This window comes from Artemia franciscana, unplaced genomic scaffold (genome assembly GCF_032884065.1).
Source record: "Artemia franciscana unplaced genomic scaffold, ASM3288406v1 PGA_scaffold_23, whole genome shotgun sequence".
Taxonomy (NCBI): domain Eukaryota; kingdom Metazoa; phylum Arthropoda; class Branchiopoda; order Anostraca; family Artemiidae; genus Artemia; species Artemia franciscana.
The window spans coordinates 1167481-1190670 of NW_027062649.1; the positions used below are offsets into that span (position 1 = coordinate 1167481).

The following is a 23190-nucleotide window of genomic DNA, read 5'->3' on the forward strand; positions in this document are numbered from 1 at the left end:
CGTGATTCGCCATTTCTTAGCTTTTTTTTCGAATTTCGCTTGAGGAAAATATCTGTATTTCTGGCCTTGCACAACATCTGTATACATTCAATCAAGTTCCTGTCTCTCTGTTCATCAAATGTCTGTCTTTCTGTCCATTAAATTTGTTGCTAAAGTAGACACATGTTCCAGGTAGAAACATGAAATTTTATGCAAACAACTTTGAACTGTATGAATTGTTTAAAATTGTTGTTTAAAATATTATTTGTAGTATACAGTGTATTGTCTATAGTATTGTTTAAAAGACAGATTTTCACAGGAAGCGGCAGAAATTGAACCCTGAGTGACGTAATATTCTTTGGATAATAATGACTCATAGCCACTTGATCCAAGGGTTGTGACAAATAACCAGCGAAAAAAAGGGTTGTTTTTAGGAAAAAAAATAGATGACGGCAAATAGCCAGTGAACATATGAAAAACTTGGTTTTTCAATCTTCGCCTGGTTGCTTTCTTCAGTACCACGTGGAATTTTAATTTTGAATTGTTTTAAATTCCTGATTTATAATAAATTAAAATTGCTGGATATTTGATATCTAGCTTTAATCAGTAAGATTTAGCGAGCACCTGCGACTCCGACTACTTACAACTGCACTGCTTGCGATTATGACTGCTTGCAAGTTCTTGTGACAGTGACTTCTACTGCTTGCGACTGCGACTACAATCATTAAGTTTCCATAAGTACATACTTATAGTGGGAACTAGACGTAGCTCCATTCCGCCTGTCATCCCTAATTTCACCAACAGATGCTTTTCTGTGTGGGCATTTTCAGCAGAGTTCAAGCTGGTGATCACCTCATTTTTCTCAAGTCTTAATCCACCGTGTATTTGACTGATTTCTCTTTTATTAATCAGTTATGTCATCGAAGAGGTAGGCGGTAGGGCGTCACCTTGTTTGACTGACGGTTCTGTAGGGAAATTTTCAGACTTTTCGCTTCAAGTCTTCTCTAATTTGTGTGTCCTTGTGATATGGTTTTATTTAAGAGGTCTTTGAAGAGCAAGGGTATTTCATCTTCTTCAAGGATACGCAAGATAGCCTCTTGTTCGAATGAGTCGAATGCAGCTCTGATGTCGATATTAGATACGGTAAACTGTCGAATATTGCTGTCGTTGTGGGACGATATGTGAATTATATCTTTCGTATTTTGGCTTTCTTGACAATCTAACAAACTAGAATATAAGACAGAAGAAAGGGTACCAAGTGTATATATATATATATATATATATATATATATATATATATATATATATATATATATATATATATATATATATATATATATATATATATATATATATATATATATATACTGTACTGTTATAGATTTCCTTATATTAAAGTAGCAATTGCATTAGTTAATTGCAAAAACAAGTAGAGCAAATGTAAATATTAATGTGAGTTAAAGATGTGTCATGGTGGTTTAATTGAATCATCATGTTCGACTATTCAAACCTTTTCTCATCTCCTTGGATTACATCAGTCTAACTAATTCTTTAATCTGTCTGCCTCTTTTTGTTCGATTGTAATTAATTCTCAAAATGGAAAGCAAGACTTTGATTTCTATAGCATCTTTATTTAATATGCTTTATCATCCCTTACACCTTCCCTTACATCCCTTTTTTTCATTAAATGTTGCAATGCTACAGTTTTTCTCCTTCTTTGTCCATGCCAAGTTTTTTTTTAGGAACGTCAAGCAAATGCCTGATTATGGCAAGCGACTACGCTGGCCAGCACCTCCACCTGTTTTAAAGCAAACAACTGCTATGCTGAAAGCGATCCATGAAAGATGGCGGGCATGGATGATCCTTCGAGTTATTCCGCAGTCGGACTGGCCCCAGTTAAGACTCAAAGTAGCTGCCTGTGATGTTCTCCGTGGAAAGAGACCTGATTATGGACTTTGGAGGAAATGGGAAGGGGACTACCTATCTTTGACAAGTGAACATGGAGCTGTCCAGAAATACAGTACTGCTATTAATAACATGAAAAATAAAGAGAAATTCCGTAAAGTAAGTTAGTTTTATTTCAATTTCCAGTTTTTTAAATACAACGCACATGATTGACTATCAGTGAAAACACAGGAAATGATAAAGGTCAGTGGCGATTAATGCTGCATTCAGTTCTTGCTGTTGTTGGAAAAAAAACTGACAGGTTGTCAAAACTGAAAGTTGTTTTGATATCACCCTTGCGAGATTTGGCTCAGAAATGTGTGCTAATCTTGCATTTCCTGGGCACATTGCTAAGAAATTTGGTTGAAAGGTCAGACAAATTAAACTCTTCCCATGAGTGTAGAACGTGTTGATGTATAACTAACAACAGAGCACATGTTTTGGTGAGCTCTTTGCGCTATTTATTCCCTGCACCCACCGAGGTGTTTTAAAGTTCTTGAAGCAAACAGAATCGGTTATTTTAGGTCTGTCTCCATGCTAAGACCAATGATTCTCACTATTCTTGTTGTATGTCTGGTGGCTCTTTGCCCCTCCCAAATTGCTTCTTATCCTTCTTCTTGTTTGGATCAATATGGAGACATTTTCGTATAATCTTATCACCAGAATCAAATTTTGAGCACCGGAGTGTGTTGCTATAGCTAAATTCGAACTCTAGGTCCCGTGTTATCAAACCGAGATCAAACCCACTGCGCCACTACAGGACCCTTTAGGTATTGCAATGCTTTTCTTCTTCTTCTTCTTCTTGTTCTTTAGATTAATGTAAGTTCTTATATGTATATATAAATGTATGATTAAAGTCATAATTATATACATGGAGTTATTTTCTAAAATTCTTTTACAGTGGAATGGCATAAATTTTGCTCTTGTAATCGTTGAAGGCCAAAAACCAAGTCTCGATGTTCTATTATATACGCCTAAGGTCTTCAGGGATGTTTTCTTCAAAGTAATCTTGGTGGGACCTCTCCCCTTTCTCTCTGAGTGAATTATGCTCTCAAGGAATATACCCTGAGTCTGACAAACGAGTGGTCTTAACATATTTCATATCCATGGATAAGTAATTGTTTAGATTAATATGGAGACACTTTCGCATAATCTCATCACCGGAACCAATTCGAACTCTCGGTCGCGTATTACCAAGCTGAGATCATACCCACTGCGCTACTACAAGACTTTTTTTTTTTACTTTTTCTGTCTAGTGTCTTGTTCCATCTAGGTATAAATTCTCTGTCTAGTAAAATAATGATAATAAAGACCTGTAGTAATGAAGTGGGTGTATTTCTGCTTGATAATAAGGGACTCAGAGCTTGAACTTGCTCTAGCAGTATACTGTAGGGCTTGGAATTTAATTCTAGTGATGAGATTTTGCGAAAGCATCTCCATATAAATCTAAACAAAAAGAAAAAGAAGAAGTATAAATAATAATGTTTCTTTATAACCTAAAGAAACATCATCATGTTATATACATATATATGTACTTATATATACGTTGTATATATACATAGTATATATATATATATATATATATATATATATATATATATATATATATATATATATATATATATATATATATATATATATATATATATATATATATATATATATATATATATATATATATATATATATATATATATATATATATATATATATATATATATAATATCCAATATATTCTCATTGTCGCTTGTCTTTTAACCACACACAATTTGAGCCTTTTCTTGATGTCACCATAGGCTTGGTGCAGCCACTCTGTGAAAAATACGAGTTCTTTCTAAAAGTTCTGACCTATTTAGATAGTTTTTGTGAACAGTCATCGCAGTCTCTTGTTTTCCCACTGTAAATTTCATTGTCGATTGTTTTCTTTTCATCTTTCCCTCAGAAAGTTTTTTCCACTCCTTTTTCTTTGGCCGTTTAGATTCATACATAATCTCACTTTTCTTAAGACATTATAGACAACAAATATGTCCTTTCCAGTTTCCAACCACTGATCATTGTTCAAAATTTCGTTTACAATTCAATGTATCTCGCTGTTGTTAGTTCCATGCCTTTTTCCTTAGCTTTCGCCATTCTCGCTTTCACTGGTTTTCTTATCGGATTTATCTGTGCTTCATTTTCATTAATCAACTCCTTAAACATTTTAAATGACTTTAAATTTGAATTTCCGCTTCTGTAAAATTAGATTTCTTTGTCAGTGAACCTTTAACTTTTTCCTTGGCTTGTCTTTTGTATTAATAAAAAATATAATGCCGAACTTTTTCTTTCTTAACAAAGGCATGGTAAGGATTGATGGCCTTATCTGTGTCAAAATCCCAAACCCAATTATCATAACTATCATTTTCGATTTTGGCACGTTTCAATTCTGGCTGTCGCTTACCTTCTAATCCCATTTTCTTTCTTCTTTTTTTTGATTTTCATTACTTCACATAATTTGCAAATACCCTTTGCTTTAGCTGCCTTTATTGGTTTAGTTTTTCATGATGGTGCAGGTTGTAGATTTGTTAATTGTTAAGGTGGTGGGACAGAAAATTCTTTTTCTGGTTGTAAATTTGTTAATTGTTCAGTTGGTCGGAAAAAACTTCTTTTTTATTCAAAGAATTGTGAATTATAAAACTTGTAAATTTTGTTTTTGTGTTTACCTCGAGAAAAGTTTTTTATGCTGATATGTCTTTTCATACTGATCTTTTCAAAAATATTTTATTATTGACTAGTCTGATTTTTAATACTAGTTGTCTACTAAGCTTCAAACTGTTGGTGTTCTTTTTTAAGATTTTTGAATTGCTGTCATCCCTTACATTTAAGAATTAACGACGCTTCTTGACTACTAAGGTCCCTGCGTCGGCCCTGCAGTGCATTCCTGCAGCGTGATTCGATCTCTGGGTCCCGTATTACCAAGCTAAGGTCAAATCCACTGCGCCACCACAGGACTGCTGTCATCCCTTGTTAAAATATACAAAAGTTTTTGAAATTACCAGTTTTTTGCTCTTTCCGCAATTTAATATCTTTTCATACTGTATCTATTCAAAGATATTTGATTATTAAAGTAAGTCCAATTTCTAATAGCGATTTCTACTAAGCTTCAAACTTTTGGTTTTATTTTTTAAGGTTTTCGAATTCTTGTAATCCCTTGTTAAAATATATACAAATATTTTGCAATTTCCAGTTTTTTGCTCTCTCGCAGTTTAATATCTTTCCATGCTGAGCTCTTTAGAGATATTTGATTATTGAAGCTAATTTTTCCAAAATTAAGGCTCTTAACGAATTTTCTCAGACTTCTGACCTACCTAGATCGTTTTTTTTTTTTTTTTTTTTTTTTTATGCGAAAATATCTCAAGATACCAATTATAGAGAGATGTCTGGAAAAGAGAACAATAACAGGAATTCAGCAGTTGTTTTGTAATTAACAAAAAATAACCTCCTACACCAAACTGGATAGACATACTGATGAAAAGAAAAGAGAGAGAAAAAAAGAAGAAAAGGACGAATACAAAAAGGAGGGTTATTATGGGTCGTGATTTGTATTTTACTAGGTTGCTGCTATGGCTGCAACCATGATCTTATTTTCATTGGATTTCATTGACTCCTTCAATAATCCTTATTTTTATTCTAGGTTGCTTTCTCATGCCTAGTCAGAAAAATTAATAAGCACAACAAAATGGCAGACAGAGCAATTGTCGTAACGGAAAGTGCCATCTACAAATTAGACCAAAAATCTTTCAAATCTATGAGTGGCAAAATTGCCTTGCAAGATGTAAGTAAAAAATTTGGTCATAAATTATCTACAGGATTTAAATTTAAAACTTCTAGAGTTTACCCTCCTTTGTTTATTTCTTTTTAAAATTGAACACCGAGTTTAAACCTCGTAATTAGAAGGAAGTCAGGACAAATTTAGATTTTGGAGTAGTTTCTTCCGTCAACATAGAGTCTATTAAACACGCGTCATTTGACGTCTGGAAAAATGGAATGGAATACTGGTAATTTGGATAGTGTACACTGCTATTTCCGCTTCAGTTTCTTGTTTCTGAGTACGGATCAAGAAGATGCCAATAAATGGACTGGCATGTCTCAAAACAAGAAATGGACTGGTATGTCTCTTAACAAGAAATGAAGATAAGTTGTTCCCTTTTCTGGAAATATCAAGCAATAAATTTGAAAAGAAATCCATAGGGTTTACCAAGAAAGGTAAAGAAGAAAGGTAAAGGTAAAACTGGAGAACCGAAAACTGGGGGATTGCTACCTGTTTCCCAGTTTTCCGTCATATTTTTCAAGAAAACATCGAATATAGACGCCATCTAACTCTTTCATCTAAGCAGAGTAATTGATTACAATAATTAGCGAGGCATCACTGTACGGCGAGTAGACTTAAAATTCCTCAAAGCATCTGGCTGGGAAGATCTTGTGCTCATTTGATTCTCAGTTAGAGGGTGTTCAAGGTGACTTCTCACTTTAAAAGGTGAGAAGGCCAAGTTTGCGTGCAAAGGCTTTATTCCGATTATCTTTCTATCTGAGTTTGTTACTTAGTGCGGCCCTGTTCAACAGCTGAAGTCTGGTAATTTGCTATTACTATTTAAAGAAAGTTTAATCAGCAGTTTTCTGCTGGTGCTGCTAATTTAGGATTAGAGAAGTTTAACTGTTGCCATTCTATCTTCTCATGAACAGTTTTGCGTCTAAAGCTATGATTTTGAATTTTTGAAATTGTGAAAGACCCGATTTGCTTATTATCTAGCAGAAATACATTTCGCTATATATTTAAACGGAGAGCAAAATATTTTTCGCTCTCCGTTTCGCTAAAAAAAAAAAAAAAATAATAAAAACCAGAACCAGATAAAAACCAGAAGAAATATGTAGAAATATGTATGAAATATGAGTGAAACTGTAGAGATCAACATTAGGAAATTATAAAAAAAATGGTTGTTAATGCGGCCTTTGCCTCTATAACATCTCAGTTAAATCCACCTAGCATTCATAGTACCAAATTTATACAACAAGTCTGTTTAATTACCTATAACCTTTTTTATAGCCTATTTACCTATTTTTTATAACTTACAAGCTGCTACACCAACTACACTAACACTTCGGTTGTCTTTTTTGTTTACCGGTTGATCGGCCAAACTTATATTTACGGGAAATATGATTTGATGAACCCCAATTCAGCAACTGACACAAGAGTAGACATTTTTTTCAAGGAAATACGGATTTAACTCATTATTTGCTTCAGTTGTTTCAATTTTCTATATTTCTAATACCCCTTTTCTTTTCTTTTCTTTTCTTGATAGTTCATTTTGGCCATAAGCTTTCTATTTTTATGATGAGCTATAAAGAAGTCGATTGATTGGTTCACTGTGTTCTTCAAATAGGTGAATTTACGCGTGGAACCCAGATCAACGAAAGTGAACCTGTGGCGATTTTAATGACAGTATGGCCCTCTTGTTCCAGTTAAGAGAGAAGCCCCAGAAGAATATCACTAGGATCAAGCCTCATGGGAACAGCTAATCTGTTAATCAAAACACAAAATAAGTAGTGCACAACAAATTTAATAATCACCAGTGCCAAAAAGTATACTGTTCTGAAAAAGGGATGGGTTCTTTGAACTGATCCTCCCAACGCCGTCTATAAGAGAATGGAAACAGTAATATAAAGATATATTTCTGCTAGTTTGTATTTCAGTAGGTATTTTCTTTTACTTCATGAGCTGATCCTTGCAACTTGTTTCAATTGATTTTATTTCATACTATTTTTATCTTTCGTTTTTTCTTTACATCCTTTGATTTTCTTTTTCATCTAAAAACTGTTATTATTACAATTCCAGATTTCAGCACTGACCGTATCCTCTGGATATGATGGACTCATTGTAATTCATCTTCAAGGAGGAAATGACCTTGTAGTTTCCCTGCTATCTTCTGACCTTGAAGATCCTAGGGTCGGTGAAGCTGTTGGTGTCATCTGCCATAATTACCGAGTGTAAGTTGGGGTTTTATAATTTGATTACATAATTGAATGTTTTTCCGTGAGGTTTTACCGAATTTCTTTGACTTTTAGTTTAAGTAGCTTTAAATGACAATGTTAATATAGAAATAGTGTGAAATCGACCGCTTGCATTTCTAAACTCTGATGTCTAAAAATTCTATTTTAAACAAAAACTAATTGACCATATTCTTTTGCAAAATAAACATTTTTGTTGAAAGACAATGTTTTCTTTTCTCTTTTTAAGATCCAATCAGCTCCTGTGTTTCTAGCGTATTCTGTGTTTAAGTTCCAGTCAGTTCCAAAAATGAGTTAAGATCAAAAATGAGTTTGAACTAAAATCAAGTTGGTGGACTGTGATGAAAGAATTGGGAGCCATGGCTAATGAAAAAAAAGCCAAGACAGATATTCCGAGGGAGAGGCACAGCCTATTCCAGAACTGTGTAAAAATGATGCCATTTCAGTTGTTGATAGATAATCTATCATCCATCCATCCTAGGTCAGAACTAAGGCTAATAGGTATGGAGTAAGGGTAATTCAAATTTGAAGGCAATTGGAATCCCCAAATAAAATGTTTCCTTAAATTTATGACTGACCATGTCCACAGGACTTCCAATATGTGGAAAAGATGTTTTAGAAAAATTTCCGTTTCAAACGTTATTTTAAATGTAGCATTGACAACTATCACTTGAATGTTACGCTATTTCTGAAACCTTGTTTGTGTTGCCCGAGCGCTCCAAATTGGGCATTTAAAATATCTGGATAAATACTGGAAAATTTTTCATGAAAAGTAGAAAATACTCTCTATTTTCTATTCAGTTCACGATGAAAAGTTGAAAAAGCCTTACCTTTCATAAAGTCCTTCTTTTCATACTTTTTAAGGCACTTTAAGCTTTTCGTCTGTCTTTGAAAGACTTTGATATTTAAAGTCTCATAGAAACCATTTACCATAAGAGACTATAAAGTGTCAAATTTTGGAACATATATTATGTTTCTATTTAGTTCGGTGCCCTTAGCTTGATACATCTATGACTGAATAATACTACTTTCCTTGCCAAGCTAATCTTACTGCCCTTCCCCCTTTCTCTCACTCTTTTGTCTTTCTTTTTCTGTTTTCTCTCTTCTCTCTCTCTTTTCTCGCTTTTCTCTCTCTCTCGTTTCACTCTCTTTTCTCTTTCTCCTCTCTATCTTCGCTCCAGGTCTCTTTTGACAATATAAAGTAGAACCGCAACAATCTTTTATTTTCTTTTCTTTTTAGGAATCAGAGAAGAGATTTGCGTGTTGTTGTAAGTGATAATGTTCAATGCATGCTAGGAAAGAAGCAACGTTTAATACAAGTTCAAGCCCTGCCCAATGTTAGTATTGTGTCATTCACTAAGAATCCCTCTGGTGACCTTTCATACTCTTGTCCTTTACGCGAACCTGCGGGAAAAGGCCACAATGGTATCAAAAGTGTAAAAAATGGCTACTGAGTATAGGCACATAAGGTATTTTCATTTATAATAAGAGCGTTGGAAAACTTCAATTTTCAGTTACAATGCCATAGTAATTTTTTGTTTTGTTTTATTATCAGTCTAATAAGGGGATTTTTTTATGGGTTATCGGACGGAAATTCGTACTACAAAGTAAATTTTGTATTTATCATTTAAGGCATCCACAGTGAGATTTTAATAATATCCTTGTAGCTAGTGGTAATTTGAGCCCATCAGAATTTATCGTTCAATTTTTTCAAACAATCAGGAAATCCGAGGAAAATTCTGATTGACTCAAATTTGCCTAGCTAAATCTTGGTGTCAAGAAAATTTCATTCTGAATGGGCCTTTACAATTTAGCACCAGTTGATAGTTTAGGGTACAATATTTGATGGAAACAGAATTAATAAAAAAATAAATTGTCAGATAATACAAACAAAAATTCTTTTCCCAAAAACACCGTCTTAGTTAGTTTTTCTGAGTCAGCTTAAAAATTGCCACTGAGCACAAGATCATAGGGCTAGAGGCCTTCACTGGCAATAGCAGCGTTGCCAAAACTTGAACTTTCAGTTGCAATGCCATCGTAGTTTTCTTTTAGTTTTGTTCTCAGTTCTATGAAGCTTCACAGCAATATTATCGGTTGCTTTACGGTTTTCTGATGTGAAGTTGATAGTTAACGGTACAAGGTTTGTGGTTTGATTATGGTGTGATGAAATGGGACTAATAATTAAACAGGCTTAATAGCAATTTTTTGCTACTAAACCTGTCTACTACTACTAATAAAGGAAAAGAGAATAAGACAATGCAACCGAAAATTCCTTTCCCTTAAGCACCATCTTAATTGATGTGGCTCGTCTGAATTGGCTAATAAAGGCTGGGTAAATGCTGGGTCTGACTCTAACGGCTCCTTCATTTTGCAGCATGAACCCTTGCACCTGGGAGGTAGCCATGGTTTCCCAAATTTAATTGCCAGATGTCCTTGGAGGTAGACAAAACAATAGCTTTAAACAGTATTGGGGAAAGGAGGGTTCGCCAGTGTGTTGTCCACAGGTGATTCAACGATGTGACGTGCTTGCGGTATTAGCAAAAGTAGGCAAAAAGGGGCATAGGCAAAGAGGGGGTCATTGGTGCTACTTTGAATTAATTTCCGATCGTGCCGGTTAAAATAGCTGAATGCTATTTTGCAAATATATGTTTTGAACTGACAAAAGGCTATTTATGTTTCGTAAAAGCAGAATGTAGATAGGCCTTTTGTCTGTTTGACCAACAAATATATATGTATGTATGTGTGCCTTTCTTTTTAATAGAGCCAATTATATTTTTATAAACTATATTCCAATTGTGAAGTATTTTGTTCTAGTTTGTGCCTTATTTATCGTTGTAAGATAATCTAAAACATTTATTTGGATTTCTGTTTATGTTTGCTATATTCTTTCAATCATTATTATATTGTTGAGTCAAATCGTGTTTTCAATTCTATATTAAGATGATCCTACAAATACAAAAATTTATTTTAGGATTGCAGTCCCTACTGCAAAGTGGCTTGAACTCGTACCCCCGATTGCTATAGCAGAGTGCCCAGGGTCCTTTTTGATTCTCTTGGCTACTGTGGTGTTGTCACTAAAGTTTAACAGAAGTTCTTAATTCACTTATTTTGATTATTAACCTAGGCCAGCTTGGATCTGTAATCCTAAAGTTTGTTTAAGATAATATATACTAAACTTACAGAATTAGAATTAAACTTTGATTCAGTTTGTTTAGGAAAAATAGAAAAACAGCTTTTGGCCAACATTTGTTTTACAAAAGAAAAGGCTTTTTAAGGCTTCCTAACATAATGCATTGCAGGTTGAAGCATCCACCTTATTTGTTCTAATTTTTTCTCAATAATTATTTTTTCACAACCATGCTTATTATATCTGAAACATGTTTTCTAGAGAAAAAGTAGACGCAGTAAAAGGGTGTTTGTACTGAAAAAAAATTGTTCATAAGAAAAAAGTGCTGGTGTTTTTTTAAAGTGCCAAATAAAAGATAAAGAAATGAGGTTGGACTTGTTTATTTTAAAGAGAGTTATTTGGGACGTTTCTAAATAGTTAATTTTTGGAATCAGTTTTAAAGGGGAAAATTTTTGCTAGACTGTTTAAAAAAAATTAAATAAAATCAATCAAAAATTGTCTTTCAATTAAATTTTGAGACTTTAATTACAGGCAAAGATCCCTCTAATCATAGAATATTCAAACTTTACATTTAGAAGACTTTGACAAAAGGAATGAAAAAATACAGTGTCAGAAGCTGAAAGCAATTATGGGTGGTAAAATAAATTACACGATGAATTTGTTTTATTATTAATTGTATATTCCAGTTTGTGTATAGTGTCACTGTGTTTCTTTCTTTCTATGCCAAAGATGCCCACTCCGTATTCTTACTTTCTTCTGCCTTTTCTAATTGTGCCATGTCTAATAATTCGTCCAAAATTTTGTCATAGTTATCCTGTCTCTGTATTGTTATTCATAAGACGATGTATTAAATGTTGTTTTTGATTATTCAATTTTTCTTTTAAACGCTTTTATTTAACTTCAACTGGACAGAAGATCAGAATTTTTGGGATCAAACCTTCTGAAAACTAAGAGAAAATGATTACAGGTGTTATATTCACCATTCTCGTTTAAGCTGCATGTAGGCAACATTATACGCAAAGGTCAGGGTTTTTTGAACCCCCCTCGTAATGTTACTCCAATCCGTAAAAACGTGACATAAATGAATTTAAACAAATTTTGAAGTCTTTTGTAGCCCCCTCCCGCCTCCAAAAAAATGCCTTGCATATAAACACTAAGTCCGGTGTTTAACAAGTACGTAGTTGGCCTCCTCAGATAGACAGTTCCTGCTGGGCTATATAAACTACATCAGACCTATTCACGAGATTTACTGTTCCTTTTGGGATCCTTGAACCCAAAACATAGCGCTGCTAAAATTGCGCAAAATTCAAAAATGCGCTGCTAAAATAATGAATGTTCTGAAATATGTTCTGAAATATGTTCTAAAATAATGTTCAAAAATGTGTAATAGAAAATGTAGAAAAAAGGGTGGTTCGCGGCTCTAGTTCCAAAATGCAAAAAAAAAAAACTGTATGAAAAAATTCAAACTTGAAATCATATATTTTAGGGAACGATTGGAGGAGAAACTGAAATAATTTTAATCTGTGGGTTTGAATCTCTCTAAAGGTGAGCCATGGTATCTGCTAGTTTATTTCATAAACTTTTAATAATAAAAAAATTGAGTTGTATCGCTAAGACTATACACGTATGCGTTTATCCGGGTTGCAGCAGTAGCTAGCTACCTAGTAAGAGAAGATCACGTCCAATACTAAGAAATGTAATTGCCCATATTTCCTGAAAATAGTGTTAATTCAAGACAAGAAGTACACTATTAGAATTGACTTGTCCTAAACCTCTATATAGGAAACTTACGGTCCCTTGACTTGAATAACGAGGAAAATCTATAGGCTTGAAAAATAAGTAGCTTGAACTACGCTATTCTGCATGTACGGCATCTTTTTTTTCTTTTTTTTTCCAGATAGCGGGGCACTGGAATATTGTAGAGAGCTGCTTAATGGCTCAATTTAAAGGAAATTGACGTGGTGAAAAACTTTTTGTAATTAAAAAAATTATTTTTCGAATTTTGAAAGTAAAGCTGCATTTTTCATGTACAAGATTGATGAATGACGTCATAATCATGGGCACTATTAAAGACCGAACTATAAACCGTAGTTATCCGGATTGTAGCGATAGCTAGCAACCCAGTAAGAGACGGTCACCTCCAATTCTAAGAAACTCAATAGCACATAACTCCTGAACATAGTGTCAGATCAAAACAAGGTGTACGCTATTAACCCGCCTTGTTTGAAACCTATCTCAGTGTAGATCCGCCTTAAGTGTGCATGCTACTACTACTACTACGAATGGTACTTGACTTCACAAAAGTGAAATTTAGATTGCTATAAGTATGTGCTATTCCTTATTTACTATTTGTTACTAGGATCATCTTGAAAGGAGTATTTTTTTCAATGGTAATTATGGAAACTGTTTAAATTTACTGCTTTCTTGTTGCACAATGAAAATCATAAATAATTTTTTTTTGTTCTTTGTCAGCCGAGTTAGGTTTAATTTATTTCACTAGATTGCCGTAACGGGATACGTATGGATGAATTGCCTAACAGCTTGCCTCTACATTTATATGCCATTCCACATTAAGATGTCCAATCTAAAAGGTAGATGTGGAATCTACCTTTTATTTACGACCTGATTAGGCAACAATGACTGAAGAGACTTCAATCATAATATGGAGGAAGGAGGGTTGAAATTTGTATTATAAATTTCTTACGGTTGGGAACAGTTTTGAAGGTCCTAAGAAATTTGCAAATGCCTTATCTTTCCTTCGGTATCCACTCCTGGTATCAATATGAAGCCGCTACCTCCGTTCATTACTAATATACCTTTTATTTTACTATTATACAATTCAGTGTTGTTTCGTGGCTTCAGTACTCGTCAGATGCTTCTGCTCCTGTGTCAGGATGTATCAGAAATATAAATACCTGATAAACCGAGGAGTGCCATGTGAAGGTTGCTACCAGTCGTTTTCATGCCCGTGTTACTTTTTCAATCGTCTTCTATAATTCTTTTCCTAAAAAAATCTGACAACACCAATTTCGTTTTGACAACACCAGCACCAGAAAAAATTTGACAACACCAATTTCGTTTTGACAACACCAGCACCAGAAAAAATCTGACAACATCAATTTGGTTTTGACAACACCAGCACCAGAAACAATCTGACAACACCAATTTCGTTTTGACAACACCAGCACCAGAAAAAATCTGAACACCAATTTCGTTTTGACAACACCAGCACCAGAAAAAATCTGACAACACCAATTTCGTTTTGACAACACCAGCACCAGAAACAATCTGACAACACCAATTTCGTTTTGACAACACCAGCACCAGAAAAAAATCTGACAACACCAATTTCGAGTCTGCTGGGCCAGCAGGATTGACGATAAAAGAAGGAAAAATATTTTTGGTTTGCTGGGAATCTTACATGAAAAAAAAATTCACGAAACAGTCCCGAGAATAGGATTTATCCCCAGGTTCAACTGTCCAGTTAGATACCAGTGCAATAAAACGATAGGTTGGTATATTGTTGTAGGTTAAGGATAGAGATAAATTTGGAATGGCCATTTCTGATGTAGTAAAGCCTTGGCAAAAACATTTAACAATTTATTAAATAAGTACGTTGTTTACATAAATAAAAAACATACAAGTATACAAAAATATAATATATAAGACAATACATAAGCACGGAGTTCCAAATTCTTAAAAATATATTCATGATAAAGGTATTCACTGGGATGGTTCCAAAAAGAAAGCAGAAAATACTAAGATAGGCAGAGGGTACATTGGTGAATTTACACAGTTAAACAGTTGCCATACATATTTTCGAAAGATGATTTTCAAAGTAGATATCCTCACCTGAATAACATACTTAGGAGATGTTACGTAAGTATAAAGTTAAGCTGTTACCATAAACGGCTTTATGAGAAGTTGACCTATTTGAACGATAATTGTCAAGAAAAGAATTGCGAAGCAGATCAAAAACATAAGAAGAGAATACTCCCTTAGGCAAGTTTACACAAGAAGTGATAGCTCTAAAAATTAGCAGACAAAAGTAATTAACAAGCATAAGTCTATAACATGGGAGATTAATTCTATCTTGGCTGTTATGGAACACCAACAAAAAATGCTTGAAAACTTCTTCATTAAAAAACTTTTTCTTCTGTAAAAAACTTGAAAACTTCATGAAAAAATTGAAAACTTGAAAACCTTTTCTTTAAAAACATTCATTAAATAAGACCTAACGAAAAAATAGTACTTGAAAACTTCTTTATTAAAAAAACTTGAAAACTGAATGTGTTGATGTTGACTTGAATTTATAAATGAAAACTTGAAACCGAATGTGAATGAATGGAAAAGTGAATGTTTTTATTCATTGAATATGACCTGACTAAAAATAGTACTTGAAAACTTCGTCATTTTAAAAACATTCATTGAATATGACGTATATATTTTAAGGTTTCGTGTTGTGTTTTAAGCTCAAGTTGAAGCTCAAATTGTTGTTTCAACATTTCTTTTCTTTTTCATTTCATTCTCAATTTCAACAATATTCTTTTCTTCGTTTTGATGGTTTCTTTTTTCTGCGTTAAAATCAATCATTTTCCAGAAATCCTTTGTAACCCAATTCTGATAGTTAAAAATTCTATATCCGTGAACAAACTAAAAATTATTTGTAATAATTCCAAGGATGGAAACAAGCAATTACAGCCATTTTACAGATTTTCCAGTAGTCGTTTTGTAAACTTAAAAAAAAATAAAGGCTATCCTTTTAAAGAGTTAACATGCAAAAAAAGTACGTAGGCCTACAGCCTTGCAACTTTTATTGAACTTTGATCTTGTGAATATTCTTGTATTTCTTTTTTATTAATCATTACGTGAAAACGTCTGACAATGTCAAACATACATTTTTTTCCCCAAAGTTTTTAAACTCCACCTGATCCACAAACTCCCCAATGATTCTGTAAATAGTCCTATGTTTTTCTTTCTGTAAATCAATCTATGTGAATATGTCTCATAAATTCGTGCAGCAATATATTTTGAATAATTTGGAATTTTATCTGCTTTGCAACTGTACAGAACTTTTTAATACAAACAGATTAATGAAAATATTTCATGCTAAACCAAACACCTGTACGTTTTAACAAAATTCATCAAAAAGGAAAATACTGTGCAGCTTTGTGACTCCATCATCTTTTGCAGTGACTTTCAAATACCTTAATATATATATATATATATATATATATATATATATATATATATATATATATATATATATATTATATATATATATGTCAAACTGTATCAAAAACACATAACACAAACAGCTCTGTATTTTTTACAGGAGTTCACCCAGCAGAAAATAGCATACAGCTTAGTAACTCTTCCAAGCTCCAAGTGAGTATACCTTCTTTTTACTCTCTTACTCTTCTTGCGTATAAAGGAGGACTGTAAAGAGGTTCTTACTTTTCTTAGATATAAAACTATAGGTTTGGATCCTTTGGCTTTGTGTTTTTACTTGCAACCAAACGGCTATTATTTTTTTTTTACTGGTTTTATAAGGAATAAAACACGACGAAATGTTCTTGCTCTACCAGACTTCGCACTTTTCAGGTGGGTTCATTGTTGAGCCTTTCTTACAGTTGAAGGTTTCCGAAAATTCTGGAAGATTTGAAAGAGAACCTCGAACTCGAATCTGTGACGGGGAGTGTGGATCTTCTAATATTTGTAAATGACTTGCTTGTTTCGTGCTAGAAGAGCACCAAACCTGTAAAAACTTAAGCTGAGAAAACTTTACGTGCAAAGCTTAACCTGTAAAAACTTAACCTGTAAAAACTTAACCTGCTTAAATTTAAGCTGATATTCCACACACATTATTTAGCAGTGACAAAACTATAAGAATAACTATCAAAGAGGAGGGTGAAAAAACTGTCCCCTACAAGCGTAACCTTCTTTATTCGGCATGAATACTGGTTCTTGCCTCACAGAGGTGATTGTGTGAAAATCGAATGACGGATCTTTCAAAAGAAGATTAATTTTTCTTATATCCTTTCCAAGTAACAAAATAAATTATGCAATAAGTAATTACAGTAATTTAATCATTCTTTGCCAAAAAGAACAATTTTGATTAAAGCAGGGCTAAACTACTTTCAAGTGAAATTTCTAATATAGAAAGTTTATTCAAGACTATCGAACAGCCATATTTAAAGCATCCCAGTTCCTTAAAACCAACTTTCACATGCTGTTGATTTCTTTTTTTAAGAAATATCCTCCATACAAAGTAAATACAAACTGAATCGCTTCATTTAACCTATTTATTTTATTTGAGGCTTTATTCACCTACACATTGTTTTATAGTTTCATAAAACTACATGGGGATTTCACTCGATCTTTTTTTGGGAGGGAAGGAGGATGCCTCAACTGCGAAAAGGCTCATTTTCGGAGTCAAATTGTGCAAAATTCTGTCAAATTCTAGAAAATGGAAACTAATTCTTAATATCTCTCCTTTAGACGGAGTGCATTTGATATAAGTAAATGATAGAATATTTAACATTCATTAGTTATAGGAGAACAAATAAAATTGTTTCAAAGTTTAAAAATTACTGCTGCAAATTGGTGATAGGCAACCTAAAATCTTGGAAAGCGCTTAGAGTGGAGGGATTGGGATGAAACTTGGTGGAAAAAATAAGCAGAAGTCCTAGATACGTGATTGACATAATCGGAACGGATCTGCTCTATTTGGGGGAGTTGCGGGGAGGGGGTAATTCTGAAAAATTTAGAAAAAATGAGGTATTTCTAACTTACAAAGGAGTCACCAGATCTAAATGAAATTTCATATTTAGAAGGACCCCGTAACTCAGATCTCTTATTTTAAATCCCGACCGGATCCAGCGTCATTGGGGAGGGGGAGATGGGGGGAACCGGAAATCTCGGAAAACACTTAAAGCGAAGATCCCAGCAAGATGAGCACTGCTGTCAAACTGGAAAAATTAAACTTATATATCATTTTGAGGGAAAGTGAACACTGATGTTAAAACCAAAACAGTTTAGGGTTGAACCTAACATATACTTTATGAAAAATTTAATAAAATGGAGCAAATGATACATGTTGGTAATAAATAGCATTGTATTATCTATTTTATTTTGAAAAAGTGAGAACTATAAAGGTATTTAAATTCCACTTTTAACAAAAGATACCTTTTAAAGCGTATGAACCTTAGCGATTTCATTCAGTCTTCATTTAGTCTTGCAAGTGCGAACACCTCTTTCGATCTATTGGATTTTAAAGCCTGTTTTGGACTTGTATTAATTCAGTGCTGTGAACTTGAATTAATTCAGTGACCGCAGGTAATTCAGTTGTTATTTCATAATATTTGCTATTGCTCAACTTGACCTAGATTCAGAGTGAATATATTTTTTTTTGATTTTAAACCTGCATTAATTCAGTGGTTTAAACTCGGATTATTTCAGTGACCATTGATAATTTTTGATTTCATATAATTAAGAAGCGTGCTGGGAACAAGTAGAAGAGGGGAAGGAGCCTCCCACAAGCGACGTATTGTACCCGTCGGTATTAAGTTACCCGTAAATTGCGGGGAATAGTTGAAGGGGTCCTTACACTTCCCTTGTTCCTAGGTTCCTTCATTCATTGTGAATCATTCCTGTAAGATAATTTATTCTGAATTAACTGACGCTTGATTACGAGCTTGGCTCGCCCCTGCACTAATTTTCGGACTGGTTACTGCGGCCTGATTAGCAGCGAAAATGGATAAAAATAATATCGTTTGGAATGCGGTATTGAACTTTGTGTCGAGGTCAATGCTCGCTGGCATAAAACACCAGCTGATTGTAAACCGTGCTGTGGAGTTCTTCAGTAGAGATGACATTCTAAGTGCAAAAGAACTGTTGCTTTTAAAATCTGGTCTACCAGACCCCTTTCGCAAGTCTCTAAAAGATGATGAAAATGTTTTGGATATAGCCAAATTCTTTGTCAAGTCAGCAAAGGAAAATCTTGCCTTGCCTACCTTCGTTATTTTTGAACCTACAGAAGTCCCGGCTTGTATGGAGGAGATAAATGCATGTATAACTGCTAAAGTAAAGGACATGTGTCGTCGTTTTGACGGCTTTATGGAACGTATTAACAAAGGTGAGTTCCACGTTTCTACCCATACCAGCCCCTCTAGTGAACTTTACGCTCCACAAAAGCTATCATACTCCGTCATTGTAAAAAACCCTCCACCCTTGAAAACACCACTGGAACGAAAGAACTTTATCGAATCTGCCTGTGGCGATGCTCTAGACGCCACCAAAGTTGAACTAAGGCCTGGAAGGAATGGTTGGCGCATGGTTGGAACTTCTGTGGAAAAGTTTGACCCGCAACCAGAGTGAAAGAAACGCTCCGTCAGCTCATATCTCTGCTGAGGCCTGGCAACAGCATTTTTTGAAAGAGTTTTCAGAACCTGATTCCAAAGTTTTACAATGCTTCTGCAATCCCGAATTTCCTATACCTTGCACCTTTTTGGCGTCGTTTACGATAACCGAGACGAAGGAGCTTCGGTGAATCTATTTCCGGCATGCCAAATACCTGCTTGCCCTTCCACCATGGTCAAACAACTCCAGGGTCATTAAAAGATACGGCATCAAAGACCCGAATGCTGCTATCAGAAAAAGCATAGGAGCTTATAATAGTAGAATTGGTCGGCACCCATGGAGCGCTATTTTGATTAAACGAATGTTTTGCTTTTGTATGTTTTAAGTGTTTTTAAGTAAGGTGAAGTGTTGCAAAGTTTTTTGTTTAGTTTTTTAGGTCATTTCCTTTTTCCTCTTTTCTTTTATTCACATTATACTCCGTTTTTCATGTGTATTATAACGGGTTATAAATAAATTTCAATTCAATTCGTAATAATTTCTGTTTGCTTTGTCCTCCCACTCTTGGTTAGGTTTGTGGTTAGGTTAGGTTAGGTTAGGTTTAAGTTTAAAACTGCTCCTTTTTCTTTAAGGTTAAAGGTAAAAAAACTTTTTCTTTAAAATTTAACTATAAATTATAAGCCATTAAGAACAATTCAAACCCTGGATGGTTCTTTTGTCTGACATAAAAAAAAAAATATTCAACTGAAATTAAGGAACAACATTAAAACTTTAAAACGAATAGAAAATATTACGTATATGAGGGATGTTGCTTATCTCAATACCTCGCTCTAAGCTAAAGTTTCTTTTTAACTTTTAAAATGAGTTCTTATTCTAATTAAACAGCTTTTATTATTCAAGAGTTAAGAACAAAAATCAAACTTAGGCTATTAAAAGATTATTATTACTTTAAAAAAATGTAAAATTAATATGCAAATTTCGTTTTAATTATTCATGTATGGTAAGCAAAATCCAAAATCTGCATTAATACAAAAACTTTGAGAAACTAAATAAAAAAGACGAGTTTTTTTTTACTAAAAATAAGGAGGGATATTAAAGCTTAAAACGAGCAGAAATTATCAAACAGTTCGTGGTAACGAACTGTAGTAAGGAGCGACCCGGCTTAATAGTTACCAAAACTCAACAAAACAGAGTTCTTATACCAATAGCTACATCAAAAGAATTGCATTCTAATGCTGATTTTAAATATATAAGTTTCATCAAGTTTAGTCTTACCCATCAAAAGTTATTAGCCTGAGAAAATTTGCCTTGATTTAGAAAATAGGGAGAAACAATCCCTGAAAGTCGTAGAATTTTAAAGAGAATCACACCATCAGATTCAGCATATCAGAGAACCTTATTGTAAAAGTTTCAAGCTCATATCTACGAAAATGCGGGATTTTGTATTTTTTGCCAGAAGGCAGATCACGGATGCGTATTTATTTGTTTGTTTGTTTTTTCCTCAGGGGTGATCGTATCGACCCAGTGGTCCTAGAATATTGCGAGAGGGCTCATTCTAACAAAAATGAAATGTTTTAGTGTCCTTTTTAAGTGACGCAAAAGATTGGAGGGCACCTAGGCCCCCTCCCACGCGAATTATTTTCCCAAATTCACCGGATCAAAATTCTGAGATAGCCATTTTATTCACCATGGTCGAAAAACCTTACAACTATCTCTTTAGGGACGACTTACTCCCCCACAGTCCCCGTGGGAGGGGCTACAAGTTACAAACTTTGACCAGTGCTTACATACAGTAATGGTTATTTGGAAGTGTACAGACGTTTTCAGGGGTATTTTTAGGTTGGGGGGGGGCTGAGAAGAGGAGGATATATTGGGGAACTTTCCTTGGAGAAATTTGTGGAATTTTCATTGAAGGGAGCGCAGGATTTTCTAGCATTGTTTAAAAAAATAAGTAAATAAATATAAAAAAAAGTTTTTTCAACTGAAAGTAAGGAGAAGCATTAAAACTTAAAACGAACAGAAATTATTACGCATATGATGGGCTCACCTCTTCCTAATACCTCTCTCTTTACGCTAAAGTATTTTTAGTAGTTTCAACTATTTATTTTACGGCTTTTGTGATTCAGAGGTCATTCTTAAGAAATTGGGACAAAATATAAGCTTTAGTGTAAAGAGGAAGGTACTGACGAGGGGGTGAAACCCCTCATATACTTAATAAAAACATGAGAATACAGAAGTTCGTTACGTAAGCTAATTTATAGGTTACGCATATCTTTTACTAATAAAAACATTCGTAAAAAATTAAAAGTTCTAGTTGCCTTTTTAAGTAACCAAAAATCGAAGGGCAACTAGGCCTCCTCCCCGCTCCGTTTTTTCTCAAAATCATTCGATCAAAATTATGAGAAAGCCATTTAGCCAAAAAAAAAAAATAAATATACAAATTTCGTTTTAATTATTCCTTTGTGGAGAGCCAAAATCAAAACATGCTTTGATTCAAAAACGATCAGAAATTAAATAAAAAAAAAATGTTTTTTTTAACGGAAAGTAAGGAACGGCATTAAAACTTAAAACGAACAGAAATTACTTCGTATATGAAAGGGGCTGCTTCCTCGTCAACGCCCCGCTCTTTATGCTAAAGTTGTTTACTGTTTTTAAAAGTAGAGTTAAGAGAAAGAGTCAAATTTTAGCGTTAAGAGCGGGGCGTTGATGAGGAAGCAGCCCCTTTTATATACGAAGTAATTTCTGTTCGTTTTAAGTTTTAATGCCGCTCATTACTTTCCGTTGAAAAAACTTGTTTTTAATTCCATACACGAAAGGGGCTGTCTCCTCCTCAACACCTTGCTCTTTACACTAAAAATTAACTCTTTCTCACACCTCTACTTTTTAAAACAATAAAGAACTTTAGCGTAGAAAGCGGGGCTTTGAGGAAGGAACAACCCCTTCCATATACGGAATAATTTCAGCTCATTTTAAGTTTTAATGTAACTCCTTACTTTCAGTTTAAAAAAATATCATTTTTTATTTAATCATTATAGAGTAACGATATAATATAACAAGCAAAGCTGTAATGCCCGGAAGAATTCCTCTTTCCCGGTTTGCCCGGCAATGGTCCGGTTAAATCCATTGGTAATGTTTGTGAACGCGGATATTCAAAGGGGATAACGTATATGAAGGAGGCTGCCCCCCTTATTGCCTTGCTCTTCACGCTATTTTTTTGTAGTTCTTAAAAAAAAAAAGCGTCTGATTGTTCTAGTTAAATGACCCTTGTGTTTCAGGAGTCGTTCTTAAAGAATTGGGACAAAGTTTAAATGTTAGGGTAAAGAATGAGGGGATCAGGAGAGGGCATTCCCCTTTTTATACATAATAATTTTTGTTCGTTATAATTTTAATGTTGCTCCTTACTTTCAGTTGAGAAAACTCGTTTTGGTTTTTAATTAACTTCTGATCATTTTTTAAATAATGCCAGGAAATTTAGCTCCACCTCCACGGAAAAATCCTTCTCCCCGAGCAATGTCCTCTATTTAATGCAATTCTAGTGAAAATTTACCCTGAACAAATACCCTTAACAATTCAACATGTAAAATGGAGACGAAAAAGAGAAAGCAAGACATAAAAAAAGAATTCTGCATAGGAATTTTGGCAAATTCCCCTAGTATAAATTTCCCCTGATAAGTTCAACCCCGAAGAACTTCCCTCCCCACGGAGAATTAATCCATTGAAAATCCCCTAGTAGAAAATTT

At 34.0% G+C, this 23190-nt stretch overlaps 2 protein-coding genes and 1 long non-coding RNA gene across 6 annotated transcripts in view; 2 read left to right on the plus strand and 1 right to left on the minus strand.

Annotated features, from left to right (window-relative positions):
- Positions 1 to 11397, plus strand: part of LOC136041464 (unconventional myosin ID-like) — a gene marked incomplete at its 5' end in the record, with an annotated part of 92942 nt that extends 81545 nt beyond the window's left edge. Inside the window, 4 exon segments of the mRNA XM_065726149.1 lie at positions 1722 to 2043; positions 5594 to 5734; positions 7793 to 7944; positions 9206 to 11397. Of these exon segments, the coding sequence (XP_065582221.1) occupies positions 1722 to 2043; positions 5594 to 5734; positions 7793 to 7944; positions 9206 to 9419 (829 nt within the window).
- A 4980-nt stretch (positions 11398 to 16377) lies between these two features.
- LOC136041466 (endothelin-converting enzyme homolog) overlaps positions 16378 to 23190 on the minus strand; it is a 154181-nt gene continuing 147368 nt past the window's right edge. For all 3 annotated transcript variants that reach the window (XM_065726154.1, XM_065726152.1, XM_065726153.1), the window contains one exon: positions 16378 to 16850. In XM_065726154.1, the coding sequence (XP_065582226.1) occupies positions 16834 to 16850 (17 nt within the window). In that variant the 3' untranslated portion in view covers positions 16378 to 16833. The remainder of the gene's footprint in view (positions 16851 to 23190) is intronic.
- LOC136041467 (uncharacterized) overlaps positions 18315 to 23190 on the plus strand; it is a 62112-nt gene continuing 57236 nt past the window's right edge. For both annotated transcript variants that reach the window (XR_010621034.1, XR_010621033.1), the window contains exon 1: positions 18315 to 18430. This is a non-coding gene — a long non-coding RNA (uncharacterized LOC136041467). The remainder of the gene's footprint in view (positions 18431 to 23190) is intronic.